The sequence below is a fragment of the Calonectris borealis genome, chromosome W (assembly GCF_964195595.1).
Source record: "Calonectris borealis chromosome W, bCalBor7.hap1.2, whole genome shotgun sequence".
Classification (NCBI taxonomy): domain Eukaryota; kingdom Metazoa; phylum Chordata; class Aves; order Procellariiformes; family Procellariidae; genus Calonectris; species Calonectris borealis.
In genome coordinates, this window is record NC_134351.1 from 42,241,929 (window position 1) to 42,260,713 (window position 18,785).

General features: G+C 43.4%; 1 protein-coding gene across 1 annotated transcript in view; it reads left to right on the top strand.

Annotated features, from left to right (window-relative positions):
• The window catches only part of LOC142075067 (junction-mediating and -regulatory protein-like), a 99,824-nt gene that overhangs the window by 68,774 nt on the left and 12,265 nt on the right, over positions 1–18,785 (top strand). The window contains exons 6-7 of the mRNA XM_075136072.1: positions 436–623; positions 16,907–16,993. Of these exons, the coding sequence (XP_074992173.1) occupies positions 436–623; positions 16,907–16,993 (275 nt within the window). The remainder of the gene's footprint in view (positions 1–435; positions 624–16,906; positions 16,994–18,785) is intronic.

An 18,785-nucleotide genomic window follows, 5' to 3' on the forward strand; every position in this document is an offset into this window, starting at 1 on the left:
CAAAGACTTGAGAGAGTCTGTATATCCCAAACTTTGTAGTGAAGACCAGAGGATGTTGCTGCACATCGTGGGTCCCTTGTGTTAGTTAAGAGACCCAAAGACATGTGTGGACATTGTGATCAAGTTAGACAACAGACACAAGTGTACATTTACAGTTGCATTTGTTTAATGCTCTGAGCTTACCTGAATACCAGGCTGTGCTTCATTGGTATTGATTTCTGTTCTTCATATAAACTTTAAAGCCCTACAGTGCTTTGCTCTTTAGTGCTTTTCCTCTGACCTTTTGATTTTGCTCTTCCTCTGAAAGGATTATAGCATTCTTCTACATTAAATCTTGCAACTCAGTGGGGGGGGGGTTGTTGTTGAACAAAACAAACTGTTAATCAAATACAAACTATTGATTTGGCTTTTTCATTGCTGACATATTTAAACCAGAGAAGAGAGATGAAGTGGTATATTATGACACTTACGAAAGTATGGAAGCCATGCTTGAAAAAGAAGATATGACAACATCTGTACACTTGCAAAAAGAGGAGCTGCAAAAGTTACAACAAAAAATCCGCCAGCTGGAAGCAAGGCGTGGACGTATTTCAGCCAAGAAAGCCTACCTCAGAAATAAGAAGGTATTATTAAATTGCAAATTTCTAGCATAATTAGCAAATTTAATAAAACTTCAAAAGATTTCATTTCAGATGCAACTTCCAAGTCTCTCAGAATTTTCGTGGATTATATTTACTACTTACTAAAAGTTGTTTTACAGAGTACCAAGTACAGTAGCATGTATTATTAAATTGATATATTTAAGATTCAGTTTACCTTTTAGCTTTAAAGGAACCTTTAATCACTTAGAAGTCAACAAATAAACTTGTTTCTATTAACTACTCAGAATACTTTGATGTGGAGAGTACATGCTAGAATGCATGTTTTTACAGAGAGTAGTATTTGTGGAAGAGAATCAAGGGTGTTTTCTCACTAATGAGTTCTATTTTCATTCTTTCACCTCATCCTTTTAAACTTATGTCATGTGTCATTGATTCTCTATATTCAGGAAATATACATGAAATCCAGTATATATTCTTAATTTGTAAAACTATTTAGGGCCACTTTTCTTTGTGTTATGTGGTTGGGATGTTGTGCAAAAAATTGTTTTAATATAGCTAATGTTTTGAAATTGTGTATCAAATGTAGGTAAATATGTTCATTCCTTTTTTCCAGAATGACTTGTTTACAGTTCCCTACCAGTTTGTGGTTACTTCAGTATGCATTATTAATGAGCGAGATAGCTTAATGAGTAGAATAGATCAAAGTTTTGAGAGGGCAGTGTAATACTTGTTAAAAAATAGATTTTCACCCCATGCTATATACTATAAGGCTATGTAGAAGTCTCAGTTGAGACCTCATTCTAAATTAGGATCAGGGTTTGGGGTGGTTGTATGTTCCCAGTCATGTCACTTGATAAGGGAGATGACACCTTTATATAAACAGTTCTAGTAGGTTGAGGGTAAAATATTCGGATCTTTCCTCTCCTTCATAAGTACTATATTTATTTCTATACCTAAATCTGAAGCAAAACAGTAGTTGATACATCTTATATTTTGGATTTTTTATATTTCTTCAGTCACTGTCTTGTCTCCAATTAACACAATATGGAAAACACTGTAAATAAATTATTATAAAAGAAATGTCTCTTGTTAGCCAGTTATGGAAAGTAGTTTGCTCAGAGTCATTGAGTTTGTTTTATGTGATTTTGTAAAAAGAAAAAAGTATCAAGAAGCTGGGCTTTTTAGTACTTTAAGGAATAGATCCTATCTGTCATGTTATGCTATTTAATATAGGCTACCTTATAATAGTTACACTATTTTCTCCTGAATATGAAAAGACACTACTGGCACCTTATGGAGTACACAAATCTGTTTAAAAGCAACAGGCTGGTTGCTGTTCCTTACTTAACTTATGGGAGTTAACAAGTTGAGAAGCGACCCTGAAGCAGGAGCAGAGACTTTTTTTTTTTTTTTTTGAGCATGCCTTCTTATCTATATAATTAACTAGTCACCTTCAACTGGCTCATTTGTTTCCAGGTTATGCTATGATAAAATACCTTGTTTAAGCTGAAGGAATTAGTTGTTCTAGGCTGTAACACTAGTTGCAGCATGCCTACTTGTGCACAGAGACATGATGCAGAGATGTATATAGTAGTAATGCTCATCTGGGTCTGCGTGCGGGAGTAATATAGTCATGCCTGCTCAACATTGTGCTGGAAGAACGTGGCTATACTGCTTTCAGGACCTGAGGTAATTGTCTGTGTGGAACTTCACTGCTGGACATCACAGCATGGACATCACAGCGCGCTCGGAACTAGTTCCAGCTCTCTACTGATTTCATTGCCCAGTGTAGCATTATCTGCAGTTGAGTGCTGCAGTGAGATACTTAGCTTTCAGCTACTAAAGAAACCACAGATTAGAATAACGTGTATTTAAACTTGCAGGAGGAAATCAAAGATTTTGATTTGAGCAAAAAGAATAGGCAGAATCAGTTGTCGTGTGCCATTTTGCAGCACTTGTTGGGGAGAAAATAATGTACCCATTTTGATGGATATTTACGTTAGCAGTATTTACTGTAGCTGCTCTTAATACTACTGAATAACGCGGAGCCCTACTAAGCTTAAGTGGTGGGTTGACCTTGGCTGAACGCCAGGTGCCCACCAAGCCACTCTATCGCTCCCCCTCCTCAGCTGCACGGGGGAGAGAAAAATACGAAAAAAGGCTCATGGGTCGAGATAAGGACAGGGAGATCACTCGCCAATTACCATCACGGGCAAAACAGACTCGACTCGGGGAAATTAATTTAATTTATTGCCAAGCAAATCAGAGTAGGATAATGAGAAATAAAACCAAATCTTAAAACACCTTGCCCAACCCCTCCCTTCTTCCCGAGCTCAACTCTACTCCCAAATTCTCTACCTCCTTCCCCTGAGTGGCACAGGGGGACAGGGAATGGGGGTTGCGGTCAGTTCATCACACGTTGTCTCTGCCGCTCCTTCCTCCTCACACTCTTCCCCTGCTCCAGCACGGGGTCCCTCCCATGGGAGACAGTCCTCCACGGACTTCTCCAGCATGGGTCCTTTCCACGGGGTGCAGTCCTTCAGGAAGGGACTGCTCCAGCGTGGGTCCCCCACGGGGTTACAAGTCCTGCCAGCAAACCTGCTCCAGCGTGGGCTCCTCTCTCTTCACGGGGCCACAGGTCCTGTCAGGAGCCTGCTCCAGCACGGGCTCTCCACGGGGTCACAGCCTCCTTCGGGCATCCACCTGCTCCGGCGTGGGGTCCTCCATGGGCTGCAGGTGGATATCTGCTCCACCGTGGACCTCCATGGGCTGCAGGGGGACAGCCTGCCTCACCATGGTCTTCACCATGGGCTGCAGGGGAATCTCTGCTCTGGTGCCTGGAGCACCTCCTCCCCCTCCTTCTTCAATGACCTTGGTGTCTGCAGGATTGTTTCTCTCACATATTCTCACTCCTCTCTCTTCCGACTGCTGTTGCGCAGCAGTTTTTCCCCCTTCTTGAATATGTTATCACAGAGGTGCTACCACTGTCGCTGATTGGCTCAGCCTTGGCCAGTGGCAGGTCCATCTTGGAGCCGGCTGGCACTGGCTCTGTTGGACATGGGGGCAGCTTCTGGCATCTTCTCACAGAAGCCACCCCTGTAGCCCCCCCCTGCTACCAAAACCTTGCCATGCAAACCCAATACAGCTTATTAGTAATTACCTGAAAAATCAAGACTCTTGTGTCTTTGATTCAAGCATATGGAAGCATTGTATCTTGAGTGACCATTCTAGTGATATTGCAAAACATTGTTAACAAACACTACTTATAGTGCCTGATGTGGATCATTGTACTTTACAAACCTGTGAGGAAAAAAGGGTTCTTACTCTAAAGAGTTTGCAGTTTAATTTAAGCATGCAGAACAAAGAGCCAGATGGGATGCAAAAGTGGAGTCTAGATGGTGAGAATGAGCGCAGCAATGACTGAATGCTAAGTGGAGAAAAGAATTATTTTATTTATTTATTTATTTATTATTTTGGGGGTTGGATTTGGAAAGTACATACTATGTGGTAAAACTCTTTCTGAAGGTTGGTCGGTCTGTCTGTCTCAATTAAGAAACATTTATCGCTGAACTGAGATGAGTCTGCTTAATGATTTTCAGATTTTGTTCCTACCACCCCCTCCTCCCCCTCCTCCCCCTCCTCCCCCTCCTCCCCCTCCTCCCCCTCCTCCCCCTCCTCCCCCTCCTCCCCCTCCTCCCCCTCCTCCCCCTCCTCCCCCTCCTCCCCCTCCTCCCCCTCCTCCCCCTCCTCCTCGCAACTGAAGATTCCCTTAAGAAAATGCCTCCTTTCTAGCAGCAGATATAACGATTAAGAAAACAATAGCAAACAGTTCTTACTCATTTTTTTTCAGAAATTCTTTCCCTGTTTTTACAGTTGATGTTTTTATTTTTTTAATAATGTTGTCAAATAATTGTATCAAACCTTTATTTAGAAACTTTTGCTAAAGGTTTGTTAGAAACCTCTTTCAGTTCTGATTCTGAGTTACTGAGCCAGCGTTTTTTAAATGTATGGTTTTACTGAGGTTGATGTTCTTTCACTGCACTAACATGAGTATAAACTCTTTTTTCTCTTTTTTTTTTATACAAACCTATTTGCATTTGTTAAGCAATCATTTCCTCATGTTCCTTTCTGTTGACTGAGTTAGTTATTCAAAAATAAGATTTTTCATACATGATATCACTCTATTGTTATTCCAGTCTACCCCCTGCTGCCTGCACAGTAGTATTAATTAGGTTATCATATGAAACAAACAGCTGTTTTATTAGGGAGCTGAATTTATAGCAAAGAGTCAAGGTAAAAAAAAAAATTATGTAGAAGGCATGTAGAAAAATATCTTTGAAAAAATACAGTTATGAAGAAATCAAATTCTTTTACATCCAGGAAAAGTATTCTTTATCATGAGCAGACTGGAAGAAGCAACTGGTTGTTGACACTGTTTGTGGTATGTTCATAACGCGTGCTTTGACCTAGAAAGCTTCCTCACACGTTGTGTCCATTTAATAGGACACCTGTACTACTTTTCAAGCCCACACTTTAAAGCATATCCCATGCCAAAACAGCTGTTAATTATTTGCAGTGACAGCTGACATAGGGTTACTTGGTATGCTTTATTATTATTATTATTATTATTATATAAGGACATAACTACATAGAACGCTTACAATAAAATATGCTCTCTGCACATACTAAGCTTACTAAATGAGAAGCTAACATTTTACTTGAGATGCTTTTCAATCTGAAAGCAAGGCTCACTGGAACTAGTTAAATATAATACTAATACAGATCTCTCTTACATATATTACATTTTACTAGTCTTAAATGTGGTAGCGTATCCAGTGATGACGGTTGAAATGGCTGCTCAGCTCTTCGTTTCTGTCTTTTTCAATAGAAGTACAATTTGATACTACAGAAATCAGTAAGGTGATTAAATGAGAAATGAACATTACTTCTTGATGTTCTCTGAATCCTATACAGTTAGTCAACATCTTTCTTGAAGTGTGCCTGTAACTGGACATAATGCTCCTGCTTTCCCAGTGCTAAGAAGGAAGGATTACTTCACATGTGTGGCAGGCTGTATTTCTGCTCATACACCCAATTATGATGTTTTCTTTTTTGCCAGAATATGAGATTATTGGTTTATGTTCAGCTTCTCATCTGCCATAATCATCCATATAATTTTCCTTAATGTCGCCACCTAGCTATTTTTTCTTCATCCTTTGTTTGCAGTCACTTAATCTTGTCTACAGGTAGAACCCTGTATTTGTCCCTATGAAATTACAACTTTTTTTTTTTCACCATTTCTGTAATTAGTTAACATGATTCAGATGTGCCACAACATGTTTTCAGCCCCTCCTAGTCTTTTTTTATTATTTCAAGTCATAGAGACTTAATTACATTAAAGTAGGTTGTCTGTCTATTAATACAAAGAAGTATTGTCTCAGAAATAGTCTGGCCAGCAGGACTAGGGAAGTCACGTGCAGTGTACCCCAGGGCTCAGTTTTGGGGCCAGTCCTGTTCAATATCTTTATCAATTATCTGGATGAGGGGATCGAGTGCTCCCTCAGTAAGTTTGCAGATGACACCAAGTTGGGCAGGAGTGTTGATCTGCTCGAAGGTAGGAAGGCTCTGCAGAGGGACCTGGACAGGCTGGATTGATGGGCCGAGGCCAACTGTATGAGGTTTAAGAAGGCCAAGTGCCGGGTCCTGCACTTGGGTCACAACAACCCCAGGCAACGCTACAGGCTTGGGGAAGAGTGGCTGGAAAGCTGCCCAGTAGAAAAGGACCTGGGGGTGTGCTGGTTGACAGCTGGCTGAACATGAGCCGGCAGTGTGCCCAGGTGGCCAAGAAGGCCAATAGCATCCTGGCCTGTATCAGAAATAGTGTGGCCAGCAGGACTAGGGAGGTGATCGTGCCCCTGTACTCGGCCCTGGTGAGGCCGCACCTCGAATACTGTGTTCCATTTTGGGCCCCTCACTACAAGAAGGACATGGAGGTGCTGGAGCATGCCGAGAGAAGGGCAATGAAGCTGGTGAAGGGCCTGGAGCACAAGTCTTATGAGGAGCGGCTGAGGGAACTGGGACTGTTTAGTCTGCAGAAGAGGAGGCTGAGGGGAGACCTCATCGCGCTCTACAACTACCTGGAAGGAGGTTGTAGTGAGGTTGGTGTTGGTCTCTTCTGCCAAGTAACTAGCGATAGGACGAGAGGAAATGGCCTCAAGTTGCGCCAGGGGAGGTTTAGATTGGACATGAGGAAAAATTTCTTTACTGAGAGAGTGGTCAGGCCTTGGAACAGGCTGCCCAGGGAAGTGGTTGAGTCACCCACCATCCCTGGAAGTATTTAAAAGACGTGTAGATGTGGCGCTAAGGGACATGGTTTAGTGGTAAACTTGGCAGTGTTAGCTTTATGGTTGGACCTGATGATCTTAAGGGTCTCTTCCAACCTAAATGGCTCTGTGTAAGTGTCCTGGTTTCGGCTGGGGTAGGGTTAAATTTCTTCCTAGTGCTGTGTTTTGGATTTAGTATGAGAAGAATGTTGATAACACACTGATGTTTTCAGTTGTTGCTAAGTGCCCTCCTAGTCCAAGGACAGCTCCCATGCTTACTGACTGAGCTAGGTACACGAGATGGGAGGGAACATAATCAGGACAGCCAGCCCAGCTGGCCAACGGGGTATTCCATACCATGTGACGTCATGCTCAGTATATGAGGGGTAGGCGTGATCCAGGAAGTACTGATCGCTACTTGGTTATCGGTCAGCGCGGGTGGTGAGCAATTGCATTGTGCATCACTCATTTTGTATGTTTTATCTTTATCATTATTATTTTCCCTTTTTTTCCCTGTTCTATTAAACTGTCTTTATCTCAACCCACGAGTTTTTCTCACTCTTACCCTTCCGATCCTCTCCCCGTCCCGCTGGGGGTGGGGGGAGTGAGTGAGCGGCTGCGTGGTATTTGGCTGCCTGCCAGGTTAAACCACGACAGTCCTTTTTGGCCGCCAACGTGGGGCAAAAAGGGTTGAGATAATGACACATCTGACCCGAATGGGTTAAAACAAATTTGTTATAAGCATTCATGATATCAGTTTAGTACTCGATGTTCACAATGTTGATTTATTTGCTCTCAGAGTTGTTGGATCTGTTTTTGGAGTTGTGGTATATAGCACCTTACTGGCTGTCTATACTGCTGATTATCAGTTTTTATGTGGGGTTGGTCATCTCTGGGAAATGGATTAAGGTCATTGCTTTGCTATACTGTGTGACCTGGCTTTATGTTATGATAAAATTATTGGTCACGAGCCTGTACTCAGCACTGCCATCATTCCTGTTCTTCGGGAGCTATCTTTTGGAAACTATTAATAATTACACTTCTTACGTCTTCACCTCAGAGGATGAATTTAGTGGGGAGACAGGATGGGACACTTTCTCCCACTTGTTCACCTTTCCTTCCATATCTTCAGAAACTCCTTTTTCTTCTATCCTCTTCATGAAGACGTCCACAATATTCCCTGAGAATTTTGAATATCCTTGGGATGTTCAAACAAGCATGTTCATATTGCTATGTCTCTTGAATGTGGTTCAGGCCTTGTTTAAACAACTATTCAGGAATACTGTCCAGAGATCAACCCCGGCAACAGACACGGTGACTACTCAAACCCCCACGACAGGCACTGTAGCTACTTCAACCCCCATGACAAGCACTATGGCTGCTCAAACCCCGGCAACAGTCACTACAGTCACTCCAACCCCCGCAACAGGCACTGCAGCTACTCAAACTCTGCCAACACTCACTGCAGTTACTCCAACCAGTGCGACAAGCACTGCAGCCACTCAAACCCCGGCAACAGTCACTACAATTACTCCAACCCCCGCGACAGGCACTGCAGCTACCCAAACCCTCGCGACGGGTACTACAGCTGAACCAGAGGACCAACCGTCGCTGGTATCCGTCGCCCCTGTACAGAAGAAGAAATCTTGGAAGCGGAGGTCAGGTTGTTTAGAAAAGGATGATGGAAAAGCAGGGCCATCACGAGGAGGGGAGGAGGAAGAGGAAGAACTCATAAATGAGACGGAAACCACCCGATACTTATCCCTGAATGAGTTGCGAGATATGCGGAAAGATTTCAGCTGTCGTCCAGGCGAGCATATTGTTACCTGGCTGCTCCGATGCTGGGATAATGGGACCAGTAGCCTGGAATTAGAGGGGAAGGAGGCCAAACAGCTGGGATCCCTTGCTAGGGAAGCGGGTATTGACAAAGCAATTGGAAAAGGGGCACAGGCCCTCAGCCTCTGGAGGCGACTGCTATCAGGCGTGAAGGAAAGGTATCCCTTCAAGGAAGATGTTATATATCGCCCAAGCAAATGGACCACTATGGAGAGAGGTATCCAGTGTCTGAGAGAACTAGGTGTGCTGGAGGTGGTTTATAGTGACCTGGACAACAACCAAACGCCCAAAGATCCAGATGACGTCCAGTGCACGCGACCCATGTGGCGGAAGTTGGTATGGAGCGCACCAGCATCGTATGCCAGTTCATTGGCAGTACTGTCCTGGGCAGAGGAAGAAGCACCAACGGTGGATGTCTTAGTTAGCAGACTCCGGTAATACGAAGAAACTGTCTCCTCCTCCCTTGTCTCGGCTGTGGAGAAACTGTCCCGGGAGGTCCAGCAATTCAAAGAGGATATGTCCTATTCTCCACCTGCACAGACCAGTATCTCAGCCATTAGGAGTCAGTGTTCTTCTGCTCAAGAGAGAGGATATAGAAAGTACACACCACGGGGCACCCTCTGGTTTTACCTGTGTGACCATGGAGAGGACATGAGGCAGTGGGATGGAAAACCTACCTTCATCCTAGAGGCACGTGTACGTGAGTTGCAAGGAAAAACAATCACACAAGGGGGTTCTCCCAGGAAAAATGCTGCTCCAGTTGTCAGGAAAAACCTGTCTCACGACGGTCCAGTTTCCAGTGAACAGTTCCCCAGACAGAGTAGAAGGGCTGATCTTACTTTGGATTGTAATTGTGATGAAGAAATTCTTGACTCGTGTTTGCAAGACGTGAGAGATGGATACTATGACCAGAACTAGAGGGGCCCTGCCTCCGGCCAGGTGGAGGAAAGGGACAACCGGGTTTACTGGACTGTGTGGATTTGATGGCCTGGCACATCAGACCCACAGGAGTATAAGGGTCTCGTAGACACCGGTGCACAGTGTACCCTGATGCCATCAAACTATAAAGGGGCAGAACCCATTTGTATTTCTGGAGTGACAGGGGGATCCCAAGAGTTAACTGTATCGGAGGCCGAAGTGAGCCTAACCGGGAATGAGTGGCAGAAGCACCCCATTGTGACTGGCCCAGAGGCTCCGTGCATCCTTGGCACAGACTACCTCAGGAGAGGGTATTTCAAGGACGCAAAAGGGTACCGGTGGGCTTTTGGTATAGCTGCCCTGGAGTTGGAGGAAATTAAACAGCTGTCCACCTTGCCTGGTCTCTCGGAGGACCCTTCTGTTGTGGGGTTGCTGAGGGTTGAAGAAAAACAAGTACCAATCGCTACCACAACAGTGCACCAGCGGCAATATCGCACCAACCGAGACTCCCTGATCCCCATCCATGAGCTGATTCGTCGACTGGAGAGCCAAGGAGTGATCAGCAAGAGTCGCTCACCCTTTAACAGTCCCATATGGCCAGTGCGAAAGTCCAATGGAGAGTTGTCCTGGTTTTGGCTGGGATGGAGTTGATTTTCTTCCTATTAACTGGTATAGTGCTGTGTTTTGGATGTAGTGTGAGAATAATGTTGATGACACGCTGATGTTTTGGTTGTTGCTAGGTATTGTTTACGCTAGTCAAGGACTTTTCATCTTCCCATGCCCTGCCAGATGTGCAGGGGGCTGGGAGGGAGTGTGGCCAGGGCGGCTGGCCCAGCTGGCCAATAGGCTATTCCATACCATATGACATCATGCTCAGCATATAAGGCTGGGTGAAGAAGAAGGAGGGGGGGCGTTCGGAGTGATGGCGTGTGTCTTCCCAAGTAACCGTTACGCGTGATGGAGCCCTGCTTTCCTGGCGATGGCTGAACACCTGCCTGCCGATGGGAAGTGGGGAATGAATTCCTTGTTTTGCTTTGCTTGCGTGCGCGGCTTTTGCTTTCCCTATTAAACTATCTTTATCTCAACCCACGAGTTTTTCTCACTTTTACCCTTCTGATTCTCTCCCCCATCCCACCCGGCGGGGGGGGTGAGCGAGCGGCTGCGTGGTATTTGGCTGCTGCCAGGTTAAACCACGACAAGAGTGGAGACTAACAGTAGACTACCGTGGCCTGAACGAAGTCACGCCACCACTGAGTGCTGCTGTGCCGGACATGCTAGAACTTCAATATGAACTGGAGTCAAAGGCAGCCAAGTGGTACGCCACAAATGATATCGCTAATGCGTTCTTCTCAATCCCTTTGGCGGCAGAGTGCAGGCCACAGTTTGCTTTCACTTGGAGGGGCGTCCAGTACACCTGGAACCGACTGCCCTAGGGGTGGAAACACAGCCCTACCATTTGCCATGGACTGATCCACACCGCACTGGAACAGGGTGAGGCTCCAGAACACCTGCAATACATTGCTGACATCATCGTATGGGGCAGCACAGCAGAAGGTGTTTTTGAGAAAGGGGAGAGAATAGTCCAAATCCTTCTGAAGGCTGGTTTTGCCATAAAACAAAGAAAGGTCAAGGGACCTGCACAGGAGATCCAGTTTTTAGGAATAAAATGGCAAGATGGACATCGTCAGATCCCAATGGATGTGATCAACAAAATAACAGCCATGTCCCCACCAGCTAGCAAAAAGGAAACGCAAGCTTTCTTAGGCGTGGTGGGTTTTTGGAGAATGCATATTCCAAATTACAGTCAGATCGCAAGCCCTCTCTATCAAGTGACCAGGAAGAAGAACGACTTCAAATGGGGCCCTGAGCAACGACAAGCCTTTGAACAAATTAAACAGGAGATAGTTCAGGCAGTAGCCCTTGGGCCACAGTCCGGGCAGGACAAGATGTAAAGAATGTGCTCTACACCGCAGCCGGGGAGAATGGTCCTACCTGGAGCCTCTGGCAGAAAGCACCAGGGGAGACTCGAGGTCGACCCTTAGGGTTCTGGAGTCGGGGATACAGAGGATCCAAGGCCCGCTACACTCCAACTGAGAAGGAGATATTGGCAGCATATGAAGGGGTTCGAGCTGCTTCGGAAGTGGTTGGTACTGAAGCACAATTCCTCCTGGCACCCCGACTGCCGGTGCTGGGCTGGATGTTCAAAGGGAGGGTCCCCTCTACACATCATGCAACCGATGCTACGTGGAGTAAGTGGGTCGCACTGATCACACAACGGGCCCGAATAGGAAGCCCCAGTCGCCCAGGAATCTTGGAAGTGATCATGAACTGGCCAGAAGGCAGAGATTTTGGAATATCCCCAGAGGAGGAGGTGACACTTGCTGAAGAGGCCCCACTGTATAACAAACTACCAGAAAACGAGAAGCAATATGCCCTGTTCACTGATGGGTCCTGTCGCCTTGTGGGGAAGCATCGGAGGTGGAAAGCTGCTGTATGGAGTCCTATAGGACAAGTCGCAGAAACTGCTGAAGGAGAAGGTGAGTCGAGCCAGTTTGCAGAGTTGAAAGCCATCCAGCTGGCCTTGGACATTGCTGAACGAGGAAAATGGCCAGTACTTTATCTCTATACTGACTCATGGATGGTGGCAAATGCCCTGTGGGGGTGGTTTCAGCAGTGGAAGCAGAACAACTGGCAGCGCAGAGGCAAACCCATCTGGGCTGCCGCATTGGGGCAAGATATTGCTGCCCGGGTAGAGAACCTGGTTGTAAAAGTACGTCACGTAGATGCTCACGTACCCAAGAATCGGGCCACTGTGGAACATCAAAATAACCAGCAGGTGGACCAGGCTGCTAAGATTGAAGTGGCCCAGGTGGATCTGGACTGGCAACCTAAAGGTGAATTATTTATAGCTCGCTGGGCCCATGACGCGTCAGGCCATCAAGGAAGAGATGCAACATATAGATGGGCTCGTGATCGAGGGGTGGACTTAACCATGGACGCTATTGCACAGGTTATCCACGAATGTGAAACGTGCGCTACAATCAAGCAAGCCAAGCGAGTAAAGCCTCTTTGGTATGGAGGACGATGGTTGAAATACAAATATGGGGAGGCCTGGCAGATTGATTATATCACACTCCCACAAACCCGCCATGGCAAGCGCTATGTGCTCACCATGGTGGAAGCAACCACCGGCTGGCTAGAAACATACCCTGTGCCCCATGCCACTGCCCGGAACACCATCCTGGGCCTTGAAAAGCAAGTCCTGTGGCGACATGGCACCCCAGAAAGAATTGAGTCAGACAACGGGACTCATTTCCGAAACACCCTCATAGACACCTGGGCCAAAGAGCATGGCATTGAGTGGGTCTATCACATCCCCTACCATGCACCAGCCTCTGGGAAAATCGAACGATACAACGGACTGCTAAAGACTACGCTGAGGGTAATGAGTGGTGGGACACTGAAGCATTGGGACACACATTTAGCAAAAGCCACCTGTTTAGTCAATACCAGGTGATCAGCCATTCGAGCTGGCCCTGCCCAATCAAGACTCTTACGTACTGTAGATGGAGATAAAGTCCCTGTCGTGCACATAAGAAATATGCTGGGGAAGACAGTCTGGGTTACTCCTGCCTCTGGCAAGGGAAAACCCATCCGTGGGATTGCTTTTGCTCAAGGACCTGGGTACACTTGGTGGGTGATGCGAAAGGATGGGCAGGTCTGGTGTGTACCTCAAGGGTATTTGAATTTGGGTGAAAATAGCCAATGAACTGAATTTTGATGTCAACTGTTATATGATATTGTATATCATTATTTTTGTGGTTGCTATCAATGGTATAGCAGTGAAAATCACCCAGATTAATGAAGAATGAACTAACTCCCATGAAACCGAGCGAAGTGCAACGATGATAGAACTGGACGAGCGCAGCAGTACCGAAATGAGAACTGGCTTCAGGATGCAACAGTCCAACACCACACACCATCTCTTCAGCCCTGAAAGACTGTTATGACAGATGGAGCCCAAAGTCATGGACTAAATGAACTCAATGGACATTTTAGAGGGATAGTCCATGGACCAAGGGAATGATATCTGTGCGTGCATATATATATATATATGTGTATATATAAAAAGAAAGATAGTGGTGATTAATTGAAATGTATTAAAAAAGATGTGAGACCTAACCACGACGTAAATGGTATAGAATAAGGGGTGGATACTCTCCTGGTTTCAGCTGGGATAGGGTTAAATTTCTTTCCAGTGCTGTGTTTTGGATTTAGTATGAGAAGAATGTTGATAACACAGTGATGTTTTCAGTTGTTGCTAAGTGCCCTCCTAGTCCAAGGACAGCTCCCATGCCTACTGACTGAGCTAGGTACACAAGATGGGAGGGAACATAATCAGGACAGCCAGCCCAGCTGGCCAATGGGGTATTCCATACCATGTGACGTCATGCTCAGTATATGAATGGTAGGTGTGATCCAGGAAGTACCGATCGCTACTTGGTTATCGGTCAGCGTGGGTGGTGAGCAATTGCATTGTGCATCACTCATTTTGTATATACTATCATTATCATTATTATTTTCCCTTTTCTGTTCTATTAAACTGTCTTTAACTCAACCCACTAGTTTTTCTCACTCTTACCCTTCCGATTCTCTCCCCATCCCTCTGTGGGGGCGGGGGGAGTGAGTGAGCGGCTGCATGGTATTTGGCTGCCTGCCAGGTTAAACCACAACAGTAAGACAGCACCAAATATGTTTTAGTCTGGTTTAACCTCTTTCTTTACATGCTTTAAATATCTTTCATTATTGCTCTTAATCAGAAAGATTTAAATATTGATGCTAAAGAGAAAATGTTTCAGAAAAGTGTGCCCCCCAAGTATTTATGAGAGTATATTCTTGTAATTTGCATATTAAAGTATCTTACATATTATTTTTATTTCTTTAGTCTTGCCAACTTCTAAATAAAAAAAACCAAACACCACAAACAAAAAAACCCCAAAACAACAAAAAAACCCAAACAAAAAACAACCCAAACCTAACATTTGGTCATTTTTTTTACTTTAAATATTCTTTTAATTGAACTTAACACATAAATAGATAATAAACTGTAAACATACATCAGTAGTAGTATTACAAAAAGTCTTTCAGATTCTCTAATAATGTTCCAAAGTTATTGCTGTGTCTTTGAAATGTAGAAATTAAATAGTTTGTACTTTTGTAGTTACAAATTAAATGGATTAACTTTTCCAGCTGTATTAAACTCTTTTCATCAGGGAAAAAACCAACAAACTAACAAACATAAAACCCCGCAGAGTTTATATATATATAGCTATACACATACCACCACCACCCCCCCACCACCACCACCACCACCACCCCCCACCGATGAAGCTGGAATAGTATTTCTACAGAAACTTGTGCTCTTGTTGGAGCATTACCTGTATACAGTAGCAAAATTGATGGTCTTACTGTTTAGAAACATTCAATACAGTATGGTATTTCTTTCCTATACAGGAACCCTGATCACAGTATGTCCATAGCTTTTAGGAGAATGTAGCTTTTTCTGCAGTTCCCAGTGTCCAAAATTGTGGGCTTTTTTATTCCTCCTCTCCTGTTTTTTGTGTCTTTCTGTCACTACTGTAGTATCTTGCTTGATGGCTGATACTCCATCAGCTGCCCCAAGCAATGCTTGTGACAGCGAAGCTCCTGTCTGGCTCCACCCAGTAAGTCAAGCTGACCGATGCCTGGAAAGCCCATCATTTTGGTGGTGTTCTAGCTGCGGTCACACTCCAAACTGTTTCCTAATACTGCCCCCTCTCACACAGCCCCGAGTCCTGTTTCTAACTGCACATCTGACCTTGTTCTAGTTCTGTCTGGTGCTTGTACCGGGCCTAATTTCATTGCCCATACTGTCTGATTTCCTGGCCCTCAGTATTGTCCTATGAGCTTGTCTGTCTCTTCGCTACTATAAATTCCTGCACATGCCTTTTCTTTGCAATTGATACTTAATTCAGTTCTTTTTATATAATCTACCTTAACTTTGAGTGTCATGCTTTTTCCTGTCATCTATTGTAACATGTCCTGTTTTCTTTTTAACCTGTTCTTATTCACAGGCAATGTAATAAATGCTTGTTTTTAAACCAGACATCTGTCCTGGTTTCAGCTGGGATAGAGTTAATTTTCTTCCTAGTAGCTGGTATGGTGCTGTGTTTTGGATTTAGGATGAGAAGAATGTTGATAACACACTGATGTTTTAGTTGTTGCTAAGTAGTGCTTACATAGAGTCAAGGACTTTTCAGCTTCCCATGCTTTGCCAGGTGCACAAGAAGCTGGGAGGGAGCATAGCCAGGACAGCTAGCCCAACTGGCCAATGGGGTATTCCATACCATGTGATGTCATGCTCAGTATATAAACTAGGGGGCGTTGTCTGGGAAGCGGCGATCACGGCTAGGGGACTGGCTGGGCATCCGTCGGCGGGTGGTGAGCAATTGCATTGTGCATCACTCATTTTGTATAATCTATCATCATTATTATTGTTGTTGTTGTTGTTTTCCCTTTTTCTGTTCTATTAAACTGTCTTTATCTCAACCCACAAATTTTATTTTCCCCCCCTCCCGATTCTCTCCCCCATCCCACTGGTTGGGGGAGGAGTGAGCGAGTGCCTGTGTGGTGTTTGGCTGCCTGCTGGGTTAAACCACAACATTACAGATGTGAACTTGGTATAATAAGTGAACCTGCTTGTGCATGCATAAAATTGTAACAACTTTATTAATGTTTGTGCTTGCAAATTGTACATGCAAAAGATGAACTGACACTTGTAAATAGGAAGCTGCTTAGTTGTCTAAACAGAAATACGTAGTATATTTGAGAGTTAGTTATTATCCATTTATACAAATACATGGAGTTGCACAACGGTTTTATGAAGTATTTGACAAATCAGTATTTCTTGCCACTTTTGTACTGGTATTGTAGAATAAACTTTTCAAGCAGCTGTTACTTGAATATATTCTTTTGACAGTTAAAAGTAATAGGTTTGGGTTTGTTTGTCTTGGTTTTGTTTCCATTTTATGGTTTTATTCTAAGTTAAATTAGCTTGGTTAAATTAGCTTGTCTGAGATGGGCTTTGTAATTTTTTTCTAATTTAGTGCTGTTTGTTAAATGTGACATTATACACTGTAAATTAATATTTGAAATTTATTTTATAGATAACATTTTATGTCTCTACAGGAGATCTGTATTGCAAAGCATAATGAAAAGATCCAGCAACATCACCAGAGTGAGGAGGAATACAAAATGCACCATACTGTTCAGCTAGTAAGTTTGAGTTTTCTGCTGTTGAGTTTAGCCTTTAGTTAATAGCTTGCATTCCTCATTATACATTAATTAGTAGAGCATTCGGAGTGATAGCTGTTTTAAAAAGATGGTGTGTATCCTTGACCTTTGGACCATAGATTTCTGTATCATATTATGCTGGTAAGGGGGAGTATATAGCTGTGTTAGGATGGCATTAAACCCAAGCAAATAAACCAGTTCATTAATACTAGGTTCCCAGTCTAAGTGATTACTGCTAGGGTTACGCTGCATGCAGTTTGTTATCATGTGCACATAGATGATTCCGGACATCTCTGAGTACAGTGTCAGATATGCTGAAATGAGTAAAGAAACCATACACATTTATTCTTGAATTTTAATAAGCTTGTTCATTATTTTTCTTTTCTCTACAAAAGAAATCACTTAAATTGTGTTGTATAAAGTATGTAGTTCCAGCTGTATGCTCCACTATTTTCTGCACAGTCTCATCGCAGAGAATAGGCTAGCTAGTCTGACTGTTGTGTTAGACTTTATCTAGTGATAGATTTTATCTTAAAGAATATTCAAATACTGGGCTAGGTCTTGGGAGCTGATATAGTATCAATATTTAATAAAGATTACTGACAAAGATGCATTGAAATCCAAGTCTTTTTAATTCAGGCTTCAATTAGATTAGCAAAAGTGATTCTATTTCATCCTTATACATTTTTAACATTGATGCATTTGTCCAGGAAGTCAGCTGCATAATTTATTTTATGAAAAGGCTGCTTGTGAAAGACCACACGTATTGGCGTACTCTTTCAGGAAGTTAGAAAAATAGATATTTTTTTTTTCAGTTCTTACAATAAGGCAAAGGAATTTGCTATGTGGTTATTTACTTCATGGAGTTGCCCGCTTGCACTTTATAAAGAACCTTATGCTAATTTTTTTGTCTTTTTTTCTGTTAATAATTTGACTGAAAATTTTTACTATTATTGGAAAATAGGTTTTCAGCCACTGGTTTTCATGAAGAATTTTGAAAAGATAACCTCAAACGTGTCCAAATCTGAAACCAAATAAGAATTGCAATTTCACTATTCTTATTTAAAAACAAAAAAAAACCCCAACAACCCCAAAACCAAAACACCCCACTCCCCCTCCCAACAACCAAACCCAAAACAAACAAAAAAAACCCTTGAGTTTGAGACTGCTTCAGGAGAAGTTTCACCTGATTGCATATGAAACATGCAGGTGTGGTGGTAGGAGAACTATCCTTTCTTCTTGCTATAATCTTTTCTTTATGCTTGTTTTAACTTCTTTGCCCCATTGCTCAGTTATTTTCTTTTCACCACATGCTTCTAGTCGTCTTCTCCTTTTCCTGTTTCCTGTCTTTACCATTTTTCAGACATGTCCTTCTCTTCCTCTCCCTAACACATCTGTACTTATCTCCCTTGAAATCATAGGAGTTGGCCCTTTATAAAGGACATCTTTTTTTAATGATGATCATCATAATCTTTTAAAAGTAATACTTAATGTTGTGAGTCTCTTAAGAATTAAAGCTGCTGTTTCTGCTCAGGAGGTTTTCTTTATAGTCACCTGTTCTATCACTTTTCCTGGTAACTTCTGAACTTATGCATACAGCGATACATCTGATAACTAGTGTCCACTTTCAATAAATTTGACTGAAGTGTAGTGTTTTGTTTCAAAGATGTAGTAACTTTGCTGAAGTTTTGTGAAAATGGATGACTATTTAAAGGAGGTGGATCCAAAAGTGTGTTTTCACTGAGGTAAGATCCCCAAACAAGAAAAAAATATA